This window comes from Malaclemys terrapin, chromosome 2 (assembly GCF_027887155.1).
Source record: "Malaclemys terrapin pileata isolate rMalTer1 chromosome 2, rMalTer1.hap1, whole genome shotgun sequence".
NCBI classification, from domain to species: Eukaryota; Metazoa; Chordata; order Testudines; family Emydidae; genus Malaclemys; species Malaclemys terrapin.
Window position 1 is genome coordinate 106,380,566 of NC_071506.1, and position 27,943 is coordinate 106,408,508.

The window sequence follows — 27,943 nt, forward strand, 5'->3', positions numbered from 1 at the left end:
CAAGTAGAAAGATTGATGTAAGTCTCAGGACAATTCTGATTAATTATCATTGGCCCTACTCCTAGTAGTGAACAAGGAGGAGTAAGTTGTTTGAAGTTGCCTGTTTGATTGTTGAAACACATGTATAATTTTTTTAAAAATAAATTCTGGTGCAATACATAATTTACCAGGACCCAAAAAACAAACAAAAAAAAAACCAGTGAAATTGCTTTGACTGTGTTTCATAATATCTAAAGTCCAAGATTTACTTGAACCCTGACCGTGACCTCATGAAAAGGAATTTATCGTAGCTAACTCTCTCTTTGCCATCCTTTTCTTCAAAGATGACTTTACAAAATACCTAGCCTCAAATAACAAAGCCAAAGAAATGGGGGAAAGCTCTGTTTTACACCATTGTGAAGAATTTTACAGTTTGACAAAAGGTTGCAGTTCAATCCAAAGTGTAGTCATCAGGGACTCAGTCCTCCATGCATAATGGAACAAGTGAAATTTGTTTTTCTGACTCAGTAGATGTGATCACAGCATAATCCCTACCCAGGAATTTGGAGGTGAAGCATAGGGCATTCGTTTCTTAACTCACCCATGCAGAGGAAAGGAAAGGTGCTACCTATACACACGATGGAGCTACATCATTCATTGATAGTGTATGAGCAAGAGAATAGTTTTAGTAGATAAACTACTCCCACTGCTTAGAATGAATGCTATGAGGAAAACAGGTGTTTATTATAACAGCAGGGAGTGACTAATCGTAATATTCCTCTGCTTACTTTCAGGCAAAACAAATTAAAAAACAAAGGTTCATGCTCCACTTTTAAAATAATTCAGGTGCCATTTTCTATACTCAAGCAAAATTGAATCTTGATTCACTAACAGAAGTTATTTACTGGATTTATGCTGATATTCTCCCAAGTACAGTTCAGTGAACCTGGCAACTAAAGTTCTTTACTTTAAAGAATGACAAATAATATCTTAGGTCTACGTTTCAGCAGAGTTGGGGGGAGAAGGGGGGATTGACCAACCAAACTGAAATTTTGGAAAGAACTTTTGGTTGCTATTTGTTTTGGTTGGGTTTGTTTGTTTGTTTTTTGGTTTTGTTTGTTTTTTAAGTGCACTTTCTCTCAAAATAAGGCTTGCGGTAACAAAAACACAGGGTCCCCTGAGGAAACCATGGCAGCCTCTGAAGTCTACTTTTATCTTCCTTAAAAGAAATTTGAAAACAAGAACCACCATCACCCAGTCTAGTTTGATTAAATAATGTTTTAGCAACACCACCACTAATACACAAGTTAAAAAATAACAACCACGGCAAAACTTAGAAGGGGGAATTTTAAAAACATGCTAACAAGTCCAGTCTCTACTTTCTATGTGTCTGATTCTGCAACCCTTACATCTGTTGAATAATATATGAGATTACTCACTCTGAATAACATTTGCAAGTAAAGGCTGAAGAAGAGGGCTTAGAGTGTTCCTGAAATATTCTCAGAAACTGTGTGGCCTGTGTCATTTGGAAAAATTACATGAAATGGTGCTGAAATGTTATTGTACATGTACTGAATTTGGCTGAAGAGGCATCTATTTGTGTGGGAGTTATGACTCCTCCCTCCCTTCCCAATCCCCCTGCAACTGTTTAATAGCATGCTAGAAACAATAGGCCTACAAAACTTGTAAAGTTACTTGTGCAAACCAAATGCCATATCAGAGTTGGCATAATTAAAATACAATTGAAAGAAAATATCCCTATCACAGATCTATCTGAATGGCCAGATTTGTGGAAGACCTTTGTGTGGATGAAAAGCCTTCATTAAGACCTCAGATGGAACCATAAGCCACATATTTCTTGTTTCATTCCTTTATTACTTTTTTTAAATATCCAGGCTGAAATTATTATTTTAAATACAGCCATCTAGGCAAGTTTCTTTTCCAAGCTGAAAGCCAAGGAAACAAGCCAAGGAAAATGGAAATTCCTGGAGATTCTATGCTTATTGGGTGATAGTGAAATATTTAGACGTTGCTTTCCTTCCATCCTAGCCATGACTACTTTTTTCCATATTTCAATGGATTCCCCTCCCCCACACCGCCCGACAGGGTGATTTATGAAAAACAACAGCTAGCCAGCAGAAGCAGCAACAGCATGAGCTCCAGGTGCTAGGGAAAAAAAACCTGCATAATTAATTCTCTCTGTTATTCTATCACATCCCCCAAAATATTATGGTTGAAGATTCAAAAATCTGTTATAGTCTATCATATTTATTCCTTCATCTTGGAAGAGAAACATCTTATGTAAAAAAAAGACAAAAGGGTTCAAGCATGGATTGCCCTCTGGCAGCTAAAAACATAGCAACCAATGGTTTGAGATGGACAGGGGTTTTTGTTTGTTTGTTTTTTCTATTTTGTTTTTTAAGCCAAGATCTAGCAATATGGACAACTTTCATTCTCAAAGATTCACAGGAAAATATGTGACTATCACAGGCTTCCAAAGCGATGCCACGCCAACTCTGCAGGAACCCAGTTTGTATTATTGGGGTTTTTTTCTTCCAAGAACTATAATGTTTAAGAACAAATTAATTTTAGATAACATACTGGTCCCGTTCTGTACCATGGGTATTTTGATTTTAATTATATAACTGTAGCACTCCACACTGCATCCTGACTGTGACCAAGCAGCCCGTGAATTCAGGATGTTATTTCATTGCAAAGCCTTGGAAAGACTTCTTGTGTTGCAGCTGAAGGCTAATACATAACTGAAGGCTAATACTGCTAGAACATGTTTATTTTTCTACATAACTGTGTAATTACAGCAAGTTTCTCCAAAACAGGTATGATGGAATGGGTTGCCCACAATTTAGAAACGTAATCAGCAAGTGGACTCTCTACCGGAAACATGGAAGTACTTGAAATAATAAGATTCACTGCCAAAAATTGACTGCAGCTTGGTATTTTCATCTCACTGTGAATCTGAGTACAGCTGAATGTGGAAGAAATGAATAAAGTGGGAAATGCTAGGATGTCTGGAAATAACTTGGCACTGCAGTAAGTTGATGAGAAGGGAATTGCAAAAAACAAGAGTCTCCTGGAGTATCTGAATTGTTAGCTAAATCTGTGCTTAAAGAAGTAAGAAATGTGGAGAAACTTTTTGTAAAGTTGCAGCATGAATCTGAATAAGAGAACAAAGCAAAAAGGCCTGGGGTATAATGAAGCGAGCATTCAAGACAAAGCAGTCCAATTAGATTTGCAATGTTTTCTTTCCTTTCTGCTTTCTTTTAAAATAAATAAATAATACACACACACACCAATAAAAATTGTGGACAGGTTAGGAAAGAAACAAAATGGAATAAAGGAAACTATATACATAGAAACAAAAACATATATAGTTTCCTTTATTTTATTTTGTTTCTTTTCTAACCTGTCCACAATTTCTACTGGAGTATACCAGCAAGAAACCTTTCTTTTTTTATTATTTTAAAAAATCTGGTACTGCTAGAGGGGAAAAAAAAATCCAAACCCTGCTCCTAAATAAGATAAATGATAAAATAAGAACGGCCATACTGGGTCAGACCAAAATGGCTTAGGATGTAACAACCATGCCTGGCCTAAATCCATTAATAGATAGTTTAAAAAATAATAATAAATGGGACAGGATTGACCAGCAGAACCGAAGGCCATTCCCCAGTGTTGATCATGGAATGAGCTTACATAAAAATTCAGAGAAGCTGTACAACTATGTTCTCGTCACAGGGACAAGTGATTCAAAGAAGAGGCAAGTTGGATTGCAGTACAGAGTTAAAAAAAATCCTCACTTTAATCTGGCTTCATTTTGGAAAGTTCTTGGTTATTTAGTCTACAGCCTTCTCCTGAAGGGTGATCAAGATGGAGAGAAGCTGCTGGCTGCAGCTCTGAAACAATGAAGAACATCAACAAACAGAATATTTTTCTCCTTTTTTATTCCTAACATTTTCAAATAGAAAGGAATTCAGATTCAATTATTTCACTGTGCTGAATCCAAATGCAAATGCTTTAAAGCAGGGAAAAGAAATAAATTGATATCCTATAAATATTCTGCAAATAGAGCTTGTTCTCTAAGTTATTGAAGGGAACTTCCCCTCAGGATAGTAGCTGGAAAAATAAGGGAGCAGTTTCCATTGACATATTTACAAGTATGAATCAGTATACGTAATGTGGGATCATTATGTAACTTCAATCGTTGAGAAATATTATGCATTATTTTTATGACTAATTCATATCTTGGCCTTTTCCTTCCATCTATTTAGACCTCTTAAGTATCTGTATCCCCCAATAATTGTAATATTTGACCACTTCACAACACTCCTGTTAGGGAAGTACTATTAACCACATTTAACAGATGCAGAACTGAAGCACAGAGAGACTAAAAGGCATTCCCAGGGTCACACAGGAAATCTGTGTTTGAGCAGGGAATTGAACCTAGGTCTCCCAAGTCCCAGGTTAGGTCCCTAATCATTGGCCCACGGTTCCCCTTTCCCACTCCTGATCACATTTTTTTTTCTTTAATTTAACTGAAGACAGTCACAATTATGATTGCGAAAAAGCAAAGCCCAATACTGGAACAAGTCCAATGAATGACTACTTTTTTCCTGCTTAACGTTGGTCACCAGGAGCCAAATTTTGTGAGGCTACTGAAGACAAACAAGACAGAGTGCCCAGAATCTCACAAGGCTGGTCCCTTTCTCTCACACTGTGATACTACGGCAGGACACTGATACAGGAAACTCAAGGATTGCTCTGTGTGCACACATGCACATGAATGTGACAGCAGCTGCTCTCCAGCCAGCTTATCTTTAATGTTTTCATTCACAAAGGATACCAGACTTGCATTTTAGACAGCAAAATTAATATTTTCCTTGCTGCTAGGCTAATTAGAATTTCTCCATTAGATTTTACATGATTCCCAAGATTGCTGGCCAAAGCCCTGCTGAAGTGGAAAATGCTGATTTATTTTCCTTTTAAAGCACACACACACACACACACACACAAAAAACATGATTGCCTTTATTTACACTCCTCTGATAGTCTTCATATGGTGTGAGAAGAAAATTGGCAAGCAGAGTAATTCTTCCCAATCCCACACAGAACTGCACAAATGACAACCACTGTGCCCGGTCTCACAATTTATTTTTACCTTTACTGTGAGGAAGAATCTAGCTATGATCTGTAAAGGTGGAGTAATTTTTTGAGGTTTTTTTGTTGTTAATTTTTTTTAAAAGTCCTAACTCCTATAAAGAAAATTTTCTGAATTCTTCTCAGACTTTGATGTGCAGTCAGCCATGAAGGGACGAATCAAGCTATACTTAAGCACTTCACTCCTAAGCATGACTTCAGTCAAAGACAAATTGAGATATAATGTATATTCTTAGTTCATAAGTGGGTGCTCATGTTATGCCATATATAGCTGTTTACCACAAAGTGTTGTATCACACATATAGGACTGTACTCATTTTCAGACTACAATTGTGGAATTCCATGCTTCCAGCCAGCAAGCCCACAAGTAGCTCTTATTAGTAATGATTCTGAGAATAGAAATGTTGCCCCCGCCACCCCACCCCCAGAACATAATACAGCTTTCTTGGTTAATAATATTAACCACTAAATACAGAGGTTCCATTGCTCAGATTCACTCTAATCGCAGCTCAATACTTCATAATTTCTCCTTGTCTTAAGCAGTTCTTTCTAAAATATACTATTCTTACAAGGATTTTTCCCCACTTTGTTTAAGGGGAAAAAGGAGACATGGCAGCTTAAAAGTCTGTAGATTCCTTGGCAAAATAATTCCAAAAGGGCAACATCACTACTGAGAGAACAACGAACAAAAATAAAATGACATCTGAAATTGTGAAAATTATGCTTTTAGTGAAGGGACTGGAATACTCCTATTTGGACTGGAATGAGACAGAGGGGTCTGGCATACTACACTTTAGGAGGATGAAGTGCTCTGTTTGAAGCAGAGAAGCAGCTAGTGGCAACATCCTGCTTTTGTTATTTTTTATAAGCAGGCTTAAATCAGAACATAGAAGGAGGAAGCAAATAAAAGAACTGGCTTCAAATTTAGACCACCAACGTAAATGAAAGAAAATTTGCCTACCTGTCTATGATTTCCTTTCAGCCAACTACATTTTTACATGAAAAGTATAAACAACTCTTAAGTGCTTGGTTTTAAAGTAATATTTACTTCTATTTCCAAAGTTGCTGTGGTGCTGTATTAAAGCTTTGTGAAAGGACGTAAAGAAAGAGGAGGAGGAGGAGGAGAAATGGGAAAGAAGAACATGGAAGCTACAGATGGAAAACATTATTGAATCTCGCTCCTCCCACTCAGGCCATCTGCAAAAGCTTGGGTCTGCCCGACTTTGCAGCCAACATGACCTTGAGGCCCTGTATAGTTACTCAAAACTGCACCTGCGTGGGATTAAGTATCCTGTTAGTGAGTGATAGCCTTTCTCGCTCAGTCTCAAACAGCTTTCACAGGATCAAGCAGGAGGAGGAGGGGGAGGAAAAGGCAGCAGAGAGGGCACAGCGGAGCAGTGCCTTCCCTCATGGACAGAATAAGTAATAATATTGATTTAGGTAGCTAACCTTGTCCAAATCACCACCTGAAGAAAGCTGTGTCTGAAATTCTTATGCATGTTTAGATCAGTTCTGGTTTCAGCTCGCACATAATTGCAGCCTGTCAGAGGCATGGATCTAACCTGGAACACAAAATATCTCCTTTGAGCCCATTACCATTTTATAATGCTGAATGTGAAGCTTTTTTCTTTTGACCCAGCAAATTGCTGATTCTATGGACTACTGGCTATCTGAAATTGAGAGATGCCTGAGTAGATAAGACCTAAATATAGACACGTTTCTAAACAACATCATCCAATCTGCTTTCTTGGAATTTTTCTAATCCCAATAAGAAGTTGATGAAATGACAGCATTCAAAATATTCCTAAGAATTCACATAACTGATCAGAGCAGTGACTTTGCAGTCTCTTGGAGAATGCACCCCCCTGAAAGTAACAAAAGGGATTCCTGAATCCTTGTTTAATAAGTGTCTCTAGTTAACGGATAAACAAACAAAAAAACTATAATCAGTTAACTGAAATTGAAGAAAAATGTTCCAGCCACCTTCTACCAATGTTCTTTGCTCATAAAGGCAATTTTTATCTACTTAAAATATAGCTTTTTCCATACAAAATATTCCTAATTTTCAGTGATAAAACAACATTCTTGCTAGATAGAGTGAAAGGATTAAGGGATCCAATCCATCCCAGACTCGGAGATCCAAAACTAATCCAAATGTCAGTGGACAATCTAGCTTTCCTCAGGGGAGCTCCACATCCCACTGTTAGGACTACTACAGGGTTTCAAATGCATGGAGTAGACATGCACACCAGTGTATGTTGTTAGACTGTTACTGTAACCACACAGCTCATGTGCCTGCACGGGGTGGAAAACATTACAGAGCTTATGCTCTGCCCTGAATTTAAGGACGACAGGGGGGGTGGAACTAGACCATTTCTACAAAACTGCACTTTTCCAATTCAATTAGCCTTCTCTACCCAGCCTCCCATTCTCAAGGCCTGTGGTGATGCCCTGTGAGGCTGAAAGGCTCAGAACTCCCACCTATTATATTAGCATTTAATGCAGGGAGAGGTCAATTGCTACCATCCAAGTGTTTTTACACACACACACACGTTTATATATGACACAGCAGGTTATTGCCAGGCTCAAGTGAAGGCCTAAATGATTTCCACCACCTGAGAAGTGCAATAATCCCCTGGAAATGGTGCTATTGTGAAACGGAATTTAAACATACGAATAAGGAAAACAGATCCGCAAATTTACTGGCCAGAGTGACATGTGCATGACATCATCAGCAACCAATCAGAAAGTGCCATGTGTCTGGTGTTACACCATTTTATATTTATGAGTAAACACCAGGAGGGTGTTAACCCTAAGCTGTGTGTTTCCTCCCTACCTACTTCTTTTTAAAAAAAAAAACCACAACTGCTTCCATTCAATATCAGACCTGAAAAAAATATGCAGCCTTTCATCTCAACACATTCTCTGACAAATCCTAAAACAATAAGTGGAAAGCGGGGGAGAATGGCTGGAACTACATGTCACTGTTTCCTGCAAACCTGTAGGCAGCACAGAGCTTCAGATCATGTCTTCCTTGGCTATGGAATACAGAAACAAGGGAAAGAGAAGCACAACAGGTCAACACTAGGTCAAGGCTTTTGTTATTATTGAACAAATGAACACAATTGTTATTTCCATCTAGATACTTAAAACTGTCTGTAAATTAAGCACTTAGCTGCTTCCTTCACCACCATTCTCCTCTGATTTTTTTGTTAAAAGCCTTTTTAAGGCCTATTACTTACTTACGTGATACATAATCCTAGTCAGGTGCAGTGTGAACAGGTCAGAGTATTAAAAGTCGTGGCCATCCAGTCAGAGACACCAAGCTTTTGCAGCTGGCCTGAGAGGAGTGCAGAACAAAGGTCAAGGAACTTACACATCTGTAATTGTCATATTCTTCTCCATCTGTCCTTATATTATTCACGGAGATTGTGGCCTTAGCATTCTGCTGCAGTAGCAAAAAAATCATTGCAGCAGGGATCTTACAGAGCTTTTCTGACAGCTTAAGTTATTACTATTAGTAGCAGTAGATTTTCAAAGGAAGATTTTAGACGGTAAAGAAAAAAAGTTCACACCATCATGATACATTTCCACAAGCATTCTGCTGCCCCACAAACCCATTCTCAAGAGTATTTCAAAAAAAAGCCTAAACACATTCTCCTTTTTCAGCCTTTAACCATTATAGTAATAGCAGGATCGCTGGATGCTGCATCATGAAATAGAACTAACAATATGCTGTAGAGATCTTGGCCAGCAGCAAAGATGACAGATCTCAACATGCTGGCGTTAAGCCATATTGACAACTCTCAAACTAATGTTCTATTCTCATTCTTAGATTTAGCAAATTTTACAGGGGGAAAAAAATAAATTTACCCAACCTGGCCACAACAAACTTTGAGAACCTTGCTTCAAAGTTCCTTGTGAGATATTCCTGTTCTCTTGCTTGTGCAAAATCCACATATAAACATTCTGACCATGGTATGCACCTCCTTATAATTAATGTGGCTCAAAAAGTGCAGAGGACAATATAAGTATAAAGCTAATAAAGTAGACTTAAAAGATGGACTGTGTAATGTGAACATAGGTTTTATTGGCCAATACTGAATCCCTACGTTACTTAGTCATGAACAGCTCATTTTACTTGCATTGTATCGCTGAGAGCTAAAGCATGGTGCCCTGTCTTCTGCTGTTTACTAGATATAATCAGATATGTCTTCTCCCATGCCTTTACAATATGTCCTAGATAGCAAGGTCGCCTAAACCATTACCAAAAAAACTGTCATTTTATACTTTTAAGATACAGTTTACTACCAAAGGTTTGAGCATTGGCCTGCTAAACCCAGGGTTGTGAGTTCAATCCTTGAGGGGGCCATTTAGGGATGGGGCAAAATCAGTACTTGGTCCTGCTAGTGAAGGCAGGGGGCTGGACTCGATGACCTTTCAAGGTCCCTTCCAGTTCTAGGAGATGGGATGGGATAAAAAGGAACCGGTTATTTTTCCTTTCTTCAAAATCTTCTATACCAGTCCAGACATTTCTGTTATAACTCATTACAAACGCCTAGTTCTGCAGGAAAGGAAATTCCAACTTCCTCAAAGTTCACTCTACACATTTCTTCTTGGGGGAGGGGGGGGCAAAGGGGAGGGAGAGAAGAGAGAGAGAAGAAACGTCTTTCTTGAAGATTTGCAAGTCTATTGCATGGGCATCACCAAACATCTTTCTGAAATATTATGGAACACATATGCATATCTGTACATATGCAGTCTCAGAAAGGTGAAAGCTGTCAGGTGCTAGCTCCCCCTCTCCCCCCCAGAGTGTTTACCAAAGTAAACTGCTTTTGAGAGATTCCAAGGGTCTAGACTGGTATAGAAGACTGAAGAAGGGAGGGATTTTTTTTTTCATAGAAGATTAATTTTCTTTCTCTAAGCTTTTTGTACCAGTCCAGCATACTTTCCTAAAAAGTGTACTATCTAACAGAGAAAATTCATGCTTTCTGAAATATTCTAATTGTTCATTGAAATATGATGCAAGTCTATTTGCTTTCCTGGGCTCTACTTTTCTACTTTTTAAATTAAGGCTAAGAGATGGCTACATTATACATGGACGCATGTCATCAGCAAAAGACCAGTAAAAGCCTCTCCACTTGCTGGTTGGGAAGAACTAGAGAGTCCAGACTGGTTTAGAAGACTGAAGAGAACATCTTTTTGAGTTTTGTCTTGTTTTGGTTTTGTTGGCAGAATCAAGTGACTACACTGGGTGTTGTCATTGTGAATGTCTAAAAATCCAAAACCAAGACCAATTAAGAAAAGGAAGAGAAACAGACATGGAAACCGAAGCAGTATAAGGAAAATTCAACACACAGGGGCAAAAAAGTATGAATTGCTTCAATTTGAGAGCAGCTAGTACAATCAATGCCATTATAAGTCATATGAAATCCTGCCAAAATTTTACTTAATAATGGCCACTATGACTAAAAATTGACCAGTATCTTAATTCAAAGAGAAAATACTTTCAGTGGTCAGAATACTACTCACAACTGACTTTGGACTAAACTTTGCAGAGGTTCTGAACCCAATAGAAAATTATTTTTCTCATGAATATATAATTATTTGTACTTTTATAATATCTTAGAAAGATTAGTGAATGAGGCTCCACAGTACCTATTATGTAGGAAGTATAATTATGTCCATACCCAGAAAAAAGAAAACCACTTTAAGGCTGAGAGTACATAGGATTATCTTTAAGTATTAACATTTCAAGAAAATTGTATTTTCAGTTCTAATATGGAACTGGAGAAAGCTTGGGCCTTAGAGGGGAAAAAGGGGAGAATGGGGGTATTTTCCCCTACCTTCTTGCCAACTTCCAGAGAAGGAGAATGTCCATAAATGTCCAAATGAGCAAGTCCAAATGCAGACCCACAATCAGACTCCAGATCTCCTCCCAGTCTTGTCGTTTAACCTCTAAATTATGTCTCCTCACCCACCACCTGTTAGAGCTGTTACAAATCACCAATTCAAAGATATCCAGTAGATAATGGTTATCATCCCCAAAACAGTCTAAACTTAATTGCAATTGTCATTTCTTGGCCTAACACTGAAAGACAGACTTCTTACTGAAAAGTAATCATTTTCGTTGGTGACAACCAATTGTAAGCCTATACACCAGGGGTCGGAAACGTTTGGCACGCGGCTCGCCAGGGTAAGCACCCTAGCGGGCCGGGCCAGTTTATTTACCTGCTGATGCGGCAGGTTCGGATGATCGCGGCCCCCACTGGCCGCGGTTCGCCGTCCCGGGCCAATGGGGGTGGCGGGAAGCTGCGGCCAGCACATCCCTCGCCTGCGCCGCTTCCCGCCGCCCCCTTACAGTGAAATTAGTCAGGACTACAGAATAGTCAGACCAGACTAGAAAAAGAGCTAGAGTAACTGGGTCAATACCTAAAATGGCCATTAAGCTATTACAGTCTACAAGAATCTACATAGGGAACAAATATTTAATTATGGGCTCTTCAATACAGCAGAAAAAGATACAACACAATCCAATGGCTGGAAATTGGAGGTAGACAAATTCAGAATGGAAATGAGGCATACATTTTTAACTGTCAGTAATTAACCATTGGAACAATTTACCAAGAGTCATAGTAAATTCTTCATCACTGACAATTGTTAAATCAAGACTGGTTGTTTTTCTAAAATATATGCTCTAGGATTTATTTTGGGGAAGGTCTATGGCCTGTGTTACAGGAGGTCAGACTTAGTGATCACAGTGGCCCTTTCTGGCCTTGGAATTTATAAGCACACTAGGCAGAACAACCTCCTGCAAAAAGAGCAATGTCTTCTTGAACTCTTACCCCCTAAAGCTCTCAAAAGCCAGAGAAACACCGCCAAATGTACGGATGATGATGTGGCTTATGCATCAAACTTCTTGACAAAGCCTTCCATTTTCTAAACTTCCCACTCCATGAGCACACCTCCACAGTCAGGGGTTTTCCTGGTTATGTACACCCACAAAGAAACCCTCCCATACATCAGAGCTAAAGGCTCTTGTGAAGTTTCATGATATGGCCCAAAATGTTTTCTTGACATCATCTACGGTTGTGGACTGCAAGGGCTAAATATGTATGGTAATCTTTAAGCAGCACCTCCAGATGGCATTGGATTCCTATTCTAACTATGAGGGTATTTAGGTTCTGGAATAGGCTTCCAAGGAAGGTTGTAGAATCCCCATCATAGGAGGTTTTTAAGAATAGGCTGGACAAACATAGGTCTGGGATGGTCTGGGTTCCCTTGGCCCTGCCTCAGTGCAGGGAGCTGGACTTGATGACCTTTCAAAGTCCCTTCCAGCCCTACATTTCTAGGATTCTCATAGGCCTCTTCCTCTTCCTGTGTACAGTGGACTGGGCAAAGATAAAGTTCTAGGGTTGGTTGTTTGGTTTAACACATGATGTTACAGCATTTGCCTAGTAGTTCTGGTAAAACTTAGCAAGTTTCTTTGCTTGCATTTAACTTTCTATGCCATAAAATGTGAGGTCTCAAGCAAGGAAGCTCTAAATAGCTATATTTCAACTTCACAATAAGAATGTATTTCATTGTCAAAGATCCCTCTTGTCCTCTTTGTCATTTCCTGAAGAACCTCTCAAAAAAGGCAGGAAACCTGAGCCAGAAGGGCAGGAGTCTTCTTTGACACACAATAGCATGAGGAGTCATGTTCAATTTTTTATTTTAATATGCTCCACTCTACTAGAGCAAGATTTCAATTTTACTGTTTATAATGATCTAAACCAGTTCCTGTAAACATTTATTCCAAATGGTCTGCATCTGAAATAATTTAATTCAAGTTACATGTAAAAATATGATCTCCTGTCAGCAAGAGCTTGCTCTCTCAGATACACATATATACACAGACACCAAAGACACCAGTATGCCGGCAAAGAGAATGTTTAAAATTTCACTAGCATTTTTATGTCAGAGGAGGAAGAAGGGCCTGGCTCATACTAGAGTACAAGTTCCGCATTATACCTTGAACACCTGCTATAAAACAAAAGCCATTAGTGAACAGGAAAGAGACTTAATTCCCATTCTTACACAATTTGTTTAAAGTATTTTTAAAAGCACCAATTCATCTTCTCTTCCTTCCACTCAATGATTTTCTAATCCTAACTGTGCCATTTGAGCACAGTGATATAAAAATTCAGAAGGAAAGGAAGGAAATCTATCCAGCTGTTTACTCACAATTACTCCCTGACTGGCAGCTATCACAAAATGGATAACAAATCCTCACTTAAATATGACAAAATCAGAAACTCTCCACTACACTGCAGGTTCAATGCCTAAATTCTGGCACTTTTGCACCAGAATGTGATAATATACATTCCCAATGAAAGTCCTGGTCTACCTATCCAGATCAGATGTAGTAGAGACCTACGAGAAGGAGGGTTTGGTGACAGAGCAAGTCTTCACGAAGCTTGATGGCTGAGTGCTGCAGACCTGGAAACACTGTCCACTCTCCACTGACTCCTACAGAGTAAAATTCCTTCTTCGCTCCAACTGATAAATACATGAAAATTCTTCTCTTTTCATTCTTTCTATCTCTGCTGACTGACTCAAGCAGACCTACAGACAACCCTGTCAAAATGTCTTATTCCACTTTGTTGTGGAAGTAGAAATTTGTAGGAGGCACACAGTCTGCCAGTTTGATATGGCCCTCTGTGATACAGAGACCTACTGGTGTTTCACTTCTCAGCAATTCTTGTCAGACCTGACATACTCACTACACCTAACACACTGTTGTCATGAAATATACCCAAAGGATGGCATGTAATATCTCATCGGAAAACTAATAACTTACTGATCATTAACATTCTTGCATGATGGCTGTATGGGGTGTTTACAAAGATTTATAAGTATGTGGTAGAATTATGTTCCTAAAATGTGTTCAGCAAGCAATGCATAAGCACAGTCTTACCTAGACAAAGGAATGTGTATTTGCTTGTCTGACCAGCCTGTCATGTAAGTCACCAAACTGGCGAATCAGGGAAATTGCCCCTTAACTATAAAGACAAGGGGTCTGAACCTCAAATAAGTAATTTAATCAACTGATTGTATATATTACTACTATACATATAGATCATCCATCTGTCATCCTATGGTACCACATTAAGTCACTACTGGACTGGGCTGGGCTGGATTTGAATAGTTCTATGTCCCGTACCCAGTGTCCGGAAATATTCAGTATATAAGTAGAAGCATTTTTTTAAAGTTTCTTTATCTGCAAATAACTGCAATTTAAATCTGATATACCATACATTTTTATGAATATACATTCAGAAAATGACACATGCAGAGCATTTTGGTTATTTTATTTTAAATGTTTTAAGGCCCATTCTTGCTTTGAAAACATCCAGCATCTTTTAAATGGTCACACGTGGTGGTGGTGAAGCTTAATGAGTTGCACAAGTTTGTTTGTTTTCACTTGATTCCATTATGGTACAGTAGTGTTCTAAAGAGCCTACTAAAATCAGATTTTAAGCGATATTGAGAATGTGTGATCACCTAAGTGCTTTTCCCTAATAAAGTAACTGTAGTGTTCACTGTTCTGTTCCAGAATACCTGAAGCCATCTAATGCCATGGACTAATGCCATACAGAATTTTAAAATAAATTAAGTATTTTTTGTATTGTAGTAACACATAAAAGTATTTATAATCACCAGTGTAATGGTTTTTATTGCATTCCTTTAGCTTAAAAAATATTTTAAACAAAAATTAAAAATTTGCTCTGGGCTCTCAGACCTTGTGTGCCAAGTTTCAGTCTGCAATGAATTTTAATAGCACAGTTATAAACCTTCAAAAGCAGGGGTCTATACTAGAAATAACACAATAATAACTATAGCTAGCAGCGCAAATGACACTGCTCTAATATACTGATTCTCCTGTGTGTAGATATTCCTCGGAGCCTAGGATTTTGTGCATTTGTAGCATACATTAAAAAGGGGGGTTACCTGTAATTGTATTCACTGGAGTTAGAAGTCAAAATACAAAGTCTATATCCTTAATCATTCCCTCCCTATCAAGAACCTGAAGTTCCTAATTAGTTAAGTGTTCCATGTACTTTCTGATTACAGCACCTATTTTGGAAAGGTCGGGAGGAGGGTACTTAACTCAGACATTCTGGCTGGGAGGGAGAGGAAGAAACAAAGAATAAACTTAAAGAGAACAGAAGCAGGGAGAAAAAACAGAGGAGAAAGAGGGATCACAAGAGACAAAACTGGAATACAATACAATGCAGAACAGGAAGCTGATTATGAAAATCTATGTTAATGAAGGTAACAGAAAAGCTTCGGCATGAGAAAAAGAAGGAAGAAGAAAACAGAGCAGACAAAAAGGATGGAGAGAGGAAAAAAGAAACTAGGAGAGAATGAAGGAAACAAAGAAAATTATTTTTTTATAAATGTAACTCAGACAAGGCCTAATCCTTCAGACTTTTTGTGCAGGCAAAAATCGTTAATTAATTTGCAGAATCAGAGCCACAATATTGAAGGTTAGTGATTTTTTAATGTATCCTTTGTACATTTCATTGTACTGTACTTCTCTGGCAAAGTCTCCCATAGCTCTGTAAATGTGGGAAAGGAGGTGATGGCAAAATGTTGATGCTGAAGGGACTTGAGCCAAATTGCTGCTTACTGTTGGAAAAGTCCCTAGGTTAATGGGGTAGTTTTCAAAATTGCATGTTGCAGCGACAGATCATATTTTCCCCTATATTTCATACCCTGCTGTCTGAAAAACCACCAGCACCAAGTGTAACCATTTAAATGAGGCTTGATGTTCTCAAATCAAGAGTTCACTTAAAAAAAATTAAATGCTTTGCATGTGTCATTTTCTGAATGTATGCTGGCAAAAATGTACACTGTATGAGATTTAAGTTTGCAGGTAAGCATACACTTTTTTAAAACACTTCCACTTATTGAAGAAAAGTCTACGGACACATGGAATCGTCATTATGCTGGAAAGACACAGTTAACTGGAGTTGAAGGCATGCAGACTTAGCCCCACATTGGAGAGTTGGATGCAAAGGCCAGCACTGAGCAAATTCCATCCCCAGTGTTGCAAGCCTCTGAGACCCTCAAGAGGGAAAGCTAGGATGTTTAGTTTCTGCAAGAAGCACAACATTCCTGGCTATTTTTATGCATCTCCAGGACCTATAGAAGCCCCATGCTCCAAGGCCTGAGCTTTTTTTTCCCTTCCATAAATTTAATTAATGAGGAGTTTTCTAAAAGAGTACATTCTCTTTAGGGCTATGTTATTCAGAGGTTAATGGCTCTGATATGCAGCCAGGCCAAACAGTCATAAGCAGCAATAACTCTTCAACAGCTCCAATGCTCAGCCTTAAATGTCACTGAGTCCTACACTGAGCTCCTCCCCCACTCATCCCTGTTCATCCCATCCTACCCTACCCACCATTACTCTTCTGGTTTATATTTAACATTACAGAGTAGTGGTTCATACAATATATAAAGTTTCAGCAACATATTCAATGTCCCTTAATTACTGCACTTATTTTCCTTAAAGAAAAAAATATTAGTGGGAGTCAATTTGACTGCCCTAGGGCATAAATGCTACATGATAGGGAAGTGATCCTATTTAATCTCTGGAAAAATAAACAACATGCAGATTTCTAAACTATGCTGGAGTGCTACTGTAACATTTGGCACAACCTCATTGGGAGGACTGTGTCATGCTGATGGATTAATGAGCTTCTACAGAAGAAATGAACAGATCTATGTAATAAGCAAGCTGAACTGACGTAGCTGCTGCAAGTAAATGCTGCAGCATGTCTTACCTATACTATTCAATGCCAGAGGGACCAAATGTATGAGAAATTCTGAATGGGATAAATTGAGAATATGATTAGAAAAGTGGAGAGGACGATTTTATAATAAATGTAACATTTGTTCAAAATTCTACCCCACACTTTGAAGACTGGTCAGATAGGTTTAGGAAAGGACTTACAAAATGCACATATAAAAACAAAAATCTAAGTAATAAATCTTGCACCGGAAGTATAAATCCCTGCTGCATTAGTCCAAAGACTCTACCTTATGGAATTATGCCTTTGCTCTCTCATCTTCACGTAAAACTAAACAGATATGCTTCATTTGTTGGATGTTATTTTGACTGGTTAGTAAATACTTTCTACCATTTTGCTTATGTAGGTCACCGAGCAATATTTTTGTTTATCAGTGAATATGAAATGCTCTTTGTACTTTAGGTATAATAAGTTGTTTGGTTTTTGTGACCTATTTAGGTATTTGTTCTGAAAAACAGCAAGGAAACTCAAAATTTACAAAATTTATTTTAGATGAACACCTGAAAGTTTGTACAACTGTACAAACCTAATTGTCTGAAAAATTGGCTTGGAAATCTTGAGAGAACAGACTGAGATCAAAACATGTAGTACTTTTACTTCCAATAGGAACTAGAAAATGCAAAAAAATGCACAGGAGAAGTGAAAAAAGCTTTTTAAAACCTCAAGTCTGTTCAGCTTCAAATCAAGGAATGTGAAAAGGTCTGGCTCAGACCTTTCTTGAGTCAAAGCTGTTCCCTCATCCCTAATATCAGTTCCATTTAAGATTATTTTCAGTGAATGGGAGGAAGAGAACATGTGTAGGAAAGCCATTCTCAAGCCTTCAAAAAATAATCACCACCATGTAAATAAATACTAAAACCAGAATGCTTGCGTTTTCATGATTCCCAAAATGTGCAGGACAGTTATGACCATTAACAATTTTTCTTAAATCCTACAAGCTTACAGAGCAACTAGTGAACTCCAAAGGCACTGCAAGCTCACAATGCGACACTGAGTCACATTGCAACAATCACAACATGACTCAACTCATGACCGGGGTGCCCCACCGACAGACCGCACACAGCCCACCAGAATGTTTCATAAGGCCCACAGCCTGCTTCAACACAATATACTAACGGCTGATTCATTAGCATTTTGTCATCATGTTTACATCATTTTAGTTTACACGAGTAGTAGACAATGCTGTACATAGAAACAACCTATCTAAGTATGTATGAAAGAAGCTGAACTTAAAATATAAATCAATACAGGTGACTTTAAATCTTATTAAAATAGGTAGAATTTGTTTGGCCCACACAAGGTTGTGCTTAGGTTTATGTGGCCCTACTGTGTAATAAGGTTGGGCACCACTGAAGTAAACTAATAATGCACAGAAGGAAACGTGATATCAAGAACCAGGCTAACCATGCTGTTACTCACAGTTATTCTGTCCAAGACAAACAAAGATAGTAGTAATTAGAGCTAGGCCAAAACCTGAAAACTGAATCTGAATTCTAGACCAGCCCCCATCAACACCACATCTGAGTAGTGCTGGTCAAAACTGGCCAATACAAAATGAAAGCTTTTATTTCAGAAGTTCCTGCAAAAAAGAAATTCCCCCCCAAAATTGTTTCCAAAATATTGATATATTTCGGTTTGATTTTCCAAAAAGAAACAGAACAGCTGGCTGCCCCGACTCCAGAAGTTACCTGAGGAGTCTCCAGACAAAAAGTGGGAAGCCTAGAAGCCGTGAAAGCCAGACTTCACTGGTGCTCCCTGCTGCAGAACCTGGAACCGAGACACTGAGAACCCTTGCCACTGTTCCATCAAACCCTACCTGTGTTTTGCAGAAGTTTGTCAAAACAGAAACGTTTTCCATAAAAGATTTCAGTTTTGACAAATCTGTGTTTTCAAGAGGGGAAAAAAAATTAGAAAAATTCCCAGCTAAACCTACATCTGATCACCCTCAGCGTAGTTCAGATCCAGAACTTCCCTTTCTCTCTCTTTTTTTTTTTTTTTTTTTTTTATTATTCATAACCCTCTAGCAACACTGAGAGCTGAAGCTGAGGCCACCTTGCTCTGTTTTGTGTATGGCAGTATCAGATGCAGAGGAAATGGGACAGGATCAGCAAAGTGTGATATTAAGCAGAAACAAGAGATGAAGTATAACTGCAGCAGTAGATTAAAGGAGTAGCCTTTCACCGCTGAGACCTGCAAATTAAAATTTCAGCACCAACATGGGTTAAATAAGTCACACAAAATATAGAAACATCAAAGTAAAACACCGGCACACAGTGACATTACCACAAAGGTTTCTGCGTAGAAACCTTTTCATATTCCTATCATTGGACATTGGCTATTTTTGATATTATGCAGTTAGAATATTTTTATTGCTAATTGCTCTGTTTACATTCCATATTGCAGAAGATCATTAATATCAACAAGCCGTCTTCAGCACAGGCAGCTGTAGAAATTTGAGATAGAGTACCACAAGACACTCACATATAAAAAAAAAATGTTCTGACCAATTAGTGTTCTACTATTTATCTGGAATTTTGAAACTGTTCTCATTTTTACCACAAAACATTTTAATATTATTAAAATATTACATCAAAATATTGAGAATTTTACTAGATTACAGCCTAGCTCCAAAAAGAAATTAACAAAGTAAAACCAATTATCTGCTCTTTTTCTAGAAAACCCTGTTTGGTATCTCTATATAATAAGTTATAACATCACAGGATGCAGAGCAAGATAAATCAAGATGAAACCATAACACAATACAAAAATGAACTCCCACAGAATATTCCAATGTCACAGCAGGTTGCGCTTTATGGATTCTTCACTAAAATGGGATCAAGCACAATAACAGCTGCTTCTTCCTGTATTCGTGCACCAGTATGAATCTTTTCTAAATATGACCCACTGAAACATGGAGGCAATAACAAATAATTTTTAAGTTCCAAAAAAATCCAATAATAATCTTAAATGAGGAAACATGCAGCAAATTCATAGCATACCACCAAAAACAGTTCAGTAAGTCAGCCAGTGGACTCCTGCACCTGACAATTGGAATGTGAAACTCTTTTGGTCAGGGACTGTGTTTTTACCATATGCCTACACGAGTGGTCCCCAAACTGTGGGGCGCACACACACCCTGGAGGGGCATGGAGAAACAGTCGGGAGGAGAGGGGGAACTCAGTGCAGTCTGGGCCACCCCTACAGGGGGAGGGAGAGTGTGCCATCCAGCCCTGCTCTGCCACCAGCTCCATTCCTGACCCCGGCCCCGACAATGGCCCCACTTCCAGCTACAGCTCTGGCTCCGGCTCCTACTGCAGCCCCGCTCCCGGGTGGGCTGGGGGACCAGAAATGGGGGGCGGGGGTGGGAACAAAAAAGTTTGGGGACCACTGCCCTACACACTACTGCAATACAGATAACATTATGTTTGAGGGGGATTGTTTTGTAACTTACTATTGGTGTATTTAAATAGATTTAGCTAAACACAGCTTGTTTGGAAACAATGTCAGATCTTGGGCCATATCACCCTCTTCTATGGTAAAAACCCATGATAGGAGGTGATTGAGGGGGAAAAAACTACATGAGGAGACTCCATGACTAAAAGTAATATGGCTCCAATTTGAACCTTACCTGGAAATGACCATAGAGTGCAATGGATGACAATGCTCATCATTCTTCATAGCCCTGCCAGTACTCAGTGTGTCACTCTCCACACACATACCCCACCACCACCTCCCCCACACAATCCCAACTCTAAGGAGCATTTGAGCATTTTCTTTGGAGTGTGGGACTGGATGATGCATTGTAGGTGGGTGGAATACTTTTTTATTGGAAAGAGGAGACTAAAGGGCATTAAAATGGTGTTTATAGGGAGGCAATCATTCTGCAACATTTACACTTGAAGCAAAGAGCAAACAGAATGTCATCTAAACACTTCAGGTTACTTAGCTTTAAGTTATTTGAAAGCAAAACATTATGAAAAAGCACCTTCTATCCCATTCTGAACAAGTGGGCAGGAGAAAGATGACAATACACATACACAGGGCAGGTATGGTTAACTCAGTGGAAGGAGAAATATCAAGTATTTTCTACCACACACAATTCATAACCTCTCAACCTTTGCATGAAACACACACAAAGTCCTTAACCAAACTCCATATCTAGCACCTTAAGGGGAGATGACCATCACCACTGGCTCCGGATTGTTGGGTGGGAGCCTGCAGGGAGGTCATAGCTCCAAAGCAGCAGCATGGCTTCTGCTGGTCCCTTAGGAGAGTTGCAGCTCTGGTCCATCCCAGAGCTTCTGACAGGCACAAAGACTGGCCAGATGCCCAAAAAAGGTGGCACAGGGCAGAAGCTGGTCTCTTCCAGCTCCACCTGTCACTGCAAAATCCCAATGTCCCCTCTCCTTTCGCTTATTGGCTACACAGTGTCAATTTACTGTCACTACCTGCATAGGGTTCTGTGCTGTCAGGTCAGGGAGTCACAGTTTAACAGCCAAGGGGAGGATACATCTAAATTTTGTACAGATTTGCATTGCATGGACTCAGCCTATTGGACAATAATCTTCATTTTGCGATGCACTTGAATTATGTTAAATTCACGGGCTTACAACTTCAGGAGGCTGATCCCAGTAGCAACTATTAAATTTATCTCAAAGGGGTAGCATTAACAGGGAATATCATTCCCGCAGAGGTCAGGAGTTGAGGTAATGCTCAGTTTTCCCACAAATTAGGCATCAGCCTTCCTTATGGGCAAGAAGGGTTTGAATTGACAGGGATGCCTGAGCTCTCATGGGATTCTCATATTGACTTATGCAGTAAGCTTCACAGCCTTATGGCCTTAATATGCTTTAGTACTAGTACAACTTTTGGTTGAATTGGATTTGCTCTGGATTTGTGTATCAGAGGAAGAAAAGGCCAGTGACAGCCTGGGATAGCTGTTGCTTCCCCCACCCCTTTCATTGCTGCTGGGACAGGCTGCTTTTAGGAGTTCTTTGGTTTTAAATCAAGGATTTAAGAGAGTTGCAGTTGCTAAATGATTCTAATTCCGTTCTCCATCATCACTGGCCACCTCATATTCCCAAAACACTTTTCCCAAAATGGAACAAACCTCCAATACGCCGAATCTCTATGAGTTACTAAAAACAGAGTGTATGTAAAATTTCACTACATTCACAGCAAAAAAATAAAGGTCTATGTTCAGTATCTGATCTGGTCAACTTCCATTTTTAATGCCACATTAAGAAAGAAATGTTTTACCATTAAATCCGTCATGGAGCAATGTTGCCAACTCTCATGATTTTATTATGAGTCTCATGTTATTTAGTGTTTTTCTTAAAGTCCCAACTCTAGGGGTCATGTAATATGTTTACATTAGACTCTCAGCTTTTATTAAAAAAAATAAGTGTTAGCTCTCATGGCTGTGGAGAAAACCTGGAAAAAGTAAGTCCTAAAATCTCAAACATAAAAAGGGAAATAAAAAGACCTCACATTTATTATTTTTTTTAAATCTCTTGGTTTTTAAATCAATCATGATTTTGGGGGGCCTGTTTTAGGATGTTTTAATACTTGAGGTTGGTAATACTCCAAGTGGCACTTGCCAGACTCTGCCGTAACAAAAAGATCTTTGAGAGTAGATCACTGGTATCAGAATTTAGCTGGTAGTTTTGCTCGTGATTCATGAAAGCAAATGAAATAAAGTTCACTCTTCCAATGCAGTCCTGGCTTTCCATTAGTAAAACTTGGGCTTAGCAATAAAACGAACAGATGACTTTAAAGACAAAGGATAATATTTTCAACTAATTTATACCCACAAAACAGGCCAAACTCTCCTCAAGAGCTTAATCCTGCATCTATTGAAATCAAGTTAAAGCTCTCATTTTAACGGTGCAGGATCAGGCCTCAAAGCACTAAGGAGTTGAATTCAAAATCTGGGGTGTAAAAGAAATCCTCCCCAGAGGCTGCTTTAGTTTCCATGGCTGCTATATTCCTCCTCCACTCCCCCTTACGTGGGACAAGTGGAATAGCTGATGCAGCCACTCCCCTCCACAAATCCCCACTCTAGCCATCAGAATATAATCCCTGCAGAGCAGAGTGAGGAACACTGTGATTTATCCCAGCCTCTCTCTCATATGCAGATGTCTCAGCTCAAAGCCCAGGTTCCATAACCAGAGAACGGCCTCTGTACTAGGCACTGTAGACAGCCCTCCAAATGTTGGGTTGGGCACTGTTCCATGAGTTAACATCTGCAATGCTGCACCAGTCACAGCGTGAGACGGAAACCAGACCACACCAGTACATGGCTGTGACAATCTGGTCATGCCAGAGAGTAGCCTGTTGAGCCTGATCCAAGTGAAAAAGGAGGTGGGTGCAGGGTAGGCTCCGAATTTACTTAGTGCATTAGACTCTTTCCCCACTAATACTTCCACTCTGTTACGATGTGATTTTCGGCTCACTGGTGGCACTGATGTATGGTAAAGGGCCAGCAGTGCTCTCATACAAGCGTGCAGCAGCTGCCATAGGAAAGGGGTGTTGAAGAATTAGCCATGATGTCACACCCCAGTCCACAGGAGTGGGATTCTTCCTAGGGTTGCTAACTTTCTAGTCGCACAAAACTGAACACCCAGACCCGCCTCTTCCCCCGAGGCCCCGCCCCCAGTCCACTACATTCCCCCCTCCCTTTGTGGCTCGCTCTCCCTGACCCTCACTCCCTTTCACTGGGCTGGGGCAGGGGTGCGGACTTTAACCGGGGGTGTGGGCTCCAGGATGGGGCCAGAAATGAGGGGTTCAGGTGTGGGAGGGGGCTCCGGGCCAGGGCAGGGAGTTGGGGTGCATGGCCGGGCATGAGGGCTTTGGGGTGGAGAAGGTTGCTCCAGATTTGTGGGGGGCTCAGGGCTAGGGAAGGGGGTTGGGGTGTGGGCTTACCTTGGGCAGCTCCTGGTGAGCAGCACAGCGGGGCTAAGGCAGGCTGCTTGCATGTCCTGGCACCGTGCTGTGCGCACCCCGAAAGCAACCAGCAGGTCCTGGCCCTAGGTGGGGGGAAAGGGAGGGAGAGGAGGCTCCACACACCGCTCTCGCCTGCAGGCAACACCCCCCTGCCCGTCACCCTCATTCTTCCCTGAATACAAGCAAGCCTTCAAGCTGGCACAGTATATTGTTCCCTGTCTGAGAAGGGGGCATAAGTCAACTGAAGATGTAACAGGTTGCTTTCACCTATCACAGTTCTCCAGGCAGACTTAACAGCAATGGCATCTCGTGAAAGGTCTGGCGGAGCTACGCACGCTAGCACATACAGACCATAGGTTGGAGTATAGCTCAAGCCGCCACTAATATTACGAATGGCCAAATTCAGCTCTGTATCAACAGGCTGAGTAGGATGGCTGCACCCCGAGAGCAGTATTCAGCTGAAGCAACACACCAGGGCCAATACAGATGTATCAAGGCCTGAAGAGTCTGCCTCTCAGGGGTTCCCAACAGTTTTCATATCAAGGGAGTCCAGGTAGAAACTTTCATTTTCCACGCGAGGCCACTATGTCAGACTATGGTTGAATTTTACCCCAAGTATGTGACAGCTGGATGGAATAGCAATAGCCATCCTTGGACCTGTATCGAGAAGGCAAGACAATTGTTTAGATGGAAAGTAGGTGCCATTGTCTTGGTATGAGAATTCATCTCCATTCCTGGAAGTATCGGTGTCAAAATATCTGTGTCTTGTCTAAGATTCCTTTAGATCCTGTGGAAGTTAGTCAATTTCAGTGTCAGCAACACAGAAATTATCAGCATATGCAGACTTCCCAGCCCGCATTTCAGGACTGTCATATGCGCATATAGTGAACTAAAGGGGAGTAACATTGACCCTTGGGAAGGCCATTATGGAGATGTTTAAAATGATTGATTTTCTATCTTTGAGGAATGAAGCTTTGGTTGCTAATAATTTCTTAAGAATTTAAGAATGGCCATACTGGATCAGACCAACGGTCCATCTAGCCCAGTATCCTGTCTTCCAACAATGGCTAGTGCCAGATGCTTCAGAGGGAATTAACAGAACAGGGCAATATCGAGTGATCCATCCCCTGTCGCCCAGTCCCAGCTTCTGACACGCAGAGGTTTAGGGACACCCAGTGCACGGTGTTGTGTCCCTGATCATCTGGTCTAATAGCCATCGATGGACCTATCCTCCAAGAATCTACCTAATCATTTTGTATGTAGAGTTGGGATTATGTTTTCCAATGTGCATCACTTGCATTTATCAACATTGAATTTCATCTGCCATTGTAGTGGCCAGGTACACAATTTTGTGAGATCCTTTTGTAACGCTTCGTAATCTGCTGTGGACTTAACGATCTTGAACAATTTTGTATTGTCTGCAAACTTTGACACCTCCCTATTTACCCCTTTTTCCAGATCATTTATGAATATGTTATGAATATGTACAGCACTGGGGGAACCCACTTGGATGAACTGCACCATCGGCCTACAAGGAATAACTTGCAGCATGTTGGCAGTGTTGTAGGCTGCCATCAGGTCAATAAGAACTGCACCAACTTTCTTTCCTGATTCAAATGCATCTTCTATGCCCTGAGTCAGAGGATATAGTTGATTTTGGGTGCATTGTCCCCTGCATCCAGCCTGAACATGAGGCACTGGAAGTTTCAACAACATCATTAATCCCCATCAGGATTAGTCTTTGCATAGCTTATCGGTAAGTTTACATTTTAGTCATGGGTATTTTTAGTAAAAGTCATGGACAGGTCATGGTCAGTAAACAAAAACTCATGGCCTGTGACCTGTCCATGACTTGTACTATATACCCCTAACTAAATCTTGGGTGCTCTGGAATGGGGCAGCCCGGGAGGCACCACAGGTGCTAGGGGGTGGCGGGGCATGGTGGCGTGCGGCCCGGGCCCTCTGCTGCTGGGGGTGGTGGTGGCGGGCGGCGGTATGCAACCCAGGACCACCGATCCTGCGGGGGGCAGGGGAAACATAGCGGCCAGAGAACCCCGATGTTGCTAGGGGAGGCGGCGGCCCAAGACCGCTGCTGCTGCTGGAGGAGGAGGAGGCCCGAGACACCGGCCGCTGCAGAAGCCATGGAGGTCCCAGAAAGTCACGGAATCCATGACCTCCATGACAGACTCGCAGCCTTACTTATTGGTAACAGAGCAGAGCAATCATTTGGTAGCTGTTTGGGTCTATCAAAAGCTAGCACATTTTCTCTGCATCAAGCTTTTGGGATATTGCAGTCCTGGATAGAACAATTCAGAAATCAAAGCAGCCAGCTTTTGGTGATGTGTCTGAAGTGAGAGACAAACTCATTGTGGATGTTATCCAGACCAGGAGCCTTGCTGATGTATAGACATGTTATCTAAACACGGAGCTGCAGTTGATACATAGCCAGGTTGAGCTCTTGATCAGCGAAAGTAGCCATCAGGTTCGTGTCTACACTCAGACCCTGCTATCTCTCAGCATCCATCCTTTTAACTGCCTGTCTGAAAACTTTGTCTCCATTAGGAGCTCTGCCATTGGCCACCAGCTGGGATGCAATGGAATTTACCGTGACTATGTATTTCCTTTTGCTCAGACTAGCTTCTCTGCTCAGTCTTTCAATAGTTTGCCAGACTTTGCAACTGGAATGCATGAAATTCAGTGTGGAAACAATTTCTTTCCAATGCTCGTCTGGTTTGATCTAGAAGATGAGAAAAAAATCTCTACTTTTATGAAAAATCTCATGTTCATTCTCAGCAGATTTAAACTTCTGATATTGTCAATATGATGTATTTACTACAGTGTACACATGAAAACAGATAATTACATGGAAAATATTTAGTTGGGCACAAAAAATGGGTAATCTCTTTTCTACATGAATAAACCATAAATAAGACCAAGTTTAACAATAATCCTTGTAGTACCCACCCGGACACTTTTCCCTAGCTCAATATGCTGCTCTTATCTATTACTTTTGTTGCTGCTCCCACTGCCAGTTTTTAAATTTAAACCAATGTGCCAGTTCTCATATACAAACCAATATGGATAAGATTTCATGAGACAAAATATCAAATACTTTACAAAAACCAAGTTATTACATTGACTGAATTCCATTCAGCTATTTTGTAATTCCATCAAAATGGCAAACCAGTTTGTCTGGCATGATGTGGTCCTTATAACATCTATGTTGTTTATTGCTCATCATTCTATTATCTATATTCAGACAAGATTTTTTGTCTTTTAATATTAGTGATTCAAATTGAGAAACAGAAAATTGTCAGATTTTTATTAAGATTAGGACCAGATTTGCTTTTTTCCCCTCACAATCCTTTAGTAGTGCCCAGTATTCCACAACTTTTTAGATATAGTGGTCAATGGTATGGTAAAATCATTAGCTAAATTTTCTAAAAACTCTGGGATCCATATAATTTGAACCTGCTGATCTATATAGTGTCTTTAATTTTCCAAACTCTACTCTTGTGTGCTTTTTATAAACAGCTATATCCTCTACTGCACCTTGCATTTTGATTTGGTAGAATTTTATACCTGCTCTGCATTCACTTTGCACAGGTATAACTTACTGTATGAGATGCAAGACAATGGAGAATCAGACCCATAGTGTGCATTGTTCACAAAGTTTCTTTTCCTTATTTTGCTTGTTGCACACTACCTTCAAAAGCATTTGAGTAGCTCAAATCTCCCTCCTTACGTATTGCTGACCCTACTATATAGCATTTCTAGTAACAAGCTACTTAAATATTTTGTGTGTGTTTCAGAAAAAATATTGAAAAATTTGTGTGGAAAAATATTAAGCCTTGATTGCTCGTTTACACATCTAAAATGAGTGAATTATTGTATAGAGTCAAGTATCAGAGGGGTAGCCGAGTTAGTCTGGATCTGTAAAAAGCAACAGAGGATCCTGTGGCACCTTTAAGACTAACAGATGTATT

The 27,943-nt window shown here is 40.0% G+C and overlaps 1 protein-coding gene and 1 long non-coding RNA gene across 7 annotated transcripts in view; one reads left to right on the top strand and one right to left on the bottom strand.

Moving 5' to 3' along the window:
• LOC128832548 (uncharacterized) overlaps window positions 1-27,943 on the bottom strand; it is a 419,194-nt gene that overhangs the window by 261,648 nt on the left and 129,603 nt on the right. Inside the window, exon 1 of one of the 4 annotated variants that reach the window (XR_008444002.1) lies at window positions 6,116-6,231. The exons of the other annotated variants lie outside the window; for them this stretch is intronic. This is a non-coding gene — a long non-coding RNA (uncharacterized LOC128832548). Of the gene's footprint in view, window positions 1-6,115; window positions 6,232-27,943 lie in introns of those variants that run through there. 4 annotated transcript variants of the gene reach the window in all.
• The window catches only part of LOC128832547 (uncharacterized), a 98,297-nt gene continuing 85,714 nt past the window's right edge, over window positions 15,361-27,943 (top strand). For 2 of the 3 annotated variants that reach the window (XR_008443999.1, XM_054020029.1), the window contains exon 1: window positions 15,361-15,686. Coding sequence is in view for 1 of the 3 variants with exons in the window: in XM_054020029.1 (XP_053876004.1) it covers window positions 15,491-15,686 (196 nt within the window). In the remaining 2 variants the exon portion in view is untranslated. Of the gene's footprint in view, window positions 15,687-25,415; window positions 27,824-27,943 lie in introns of those variants that run through there. The other variant, XR_008443997.1, reaches the window with a different exon arrangement.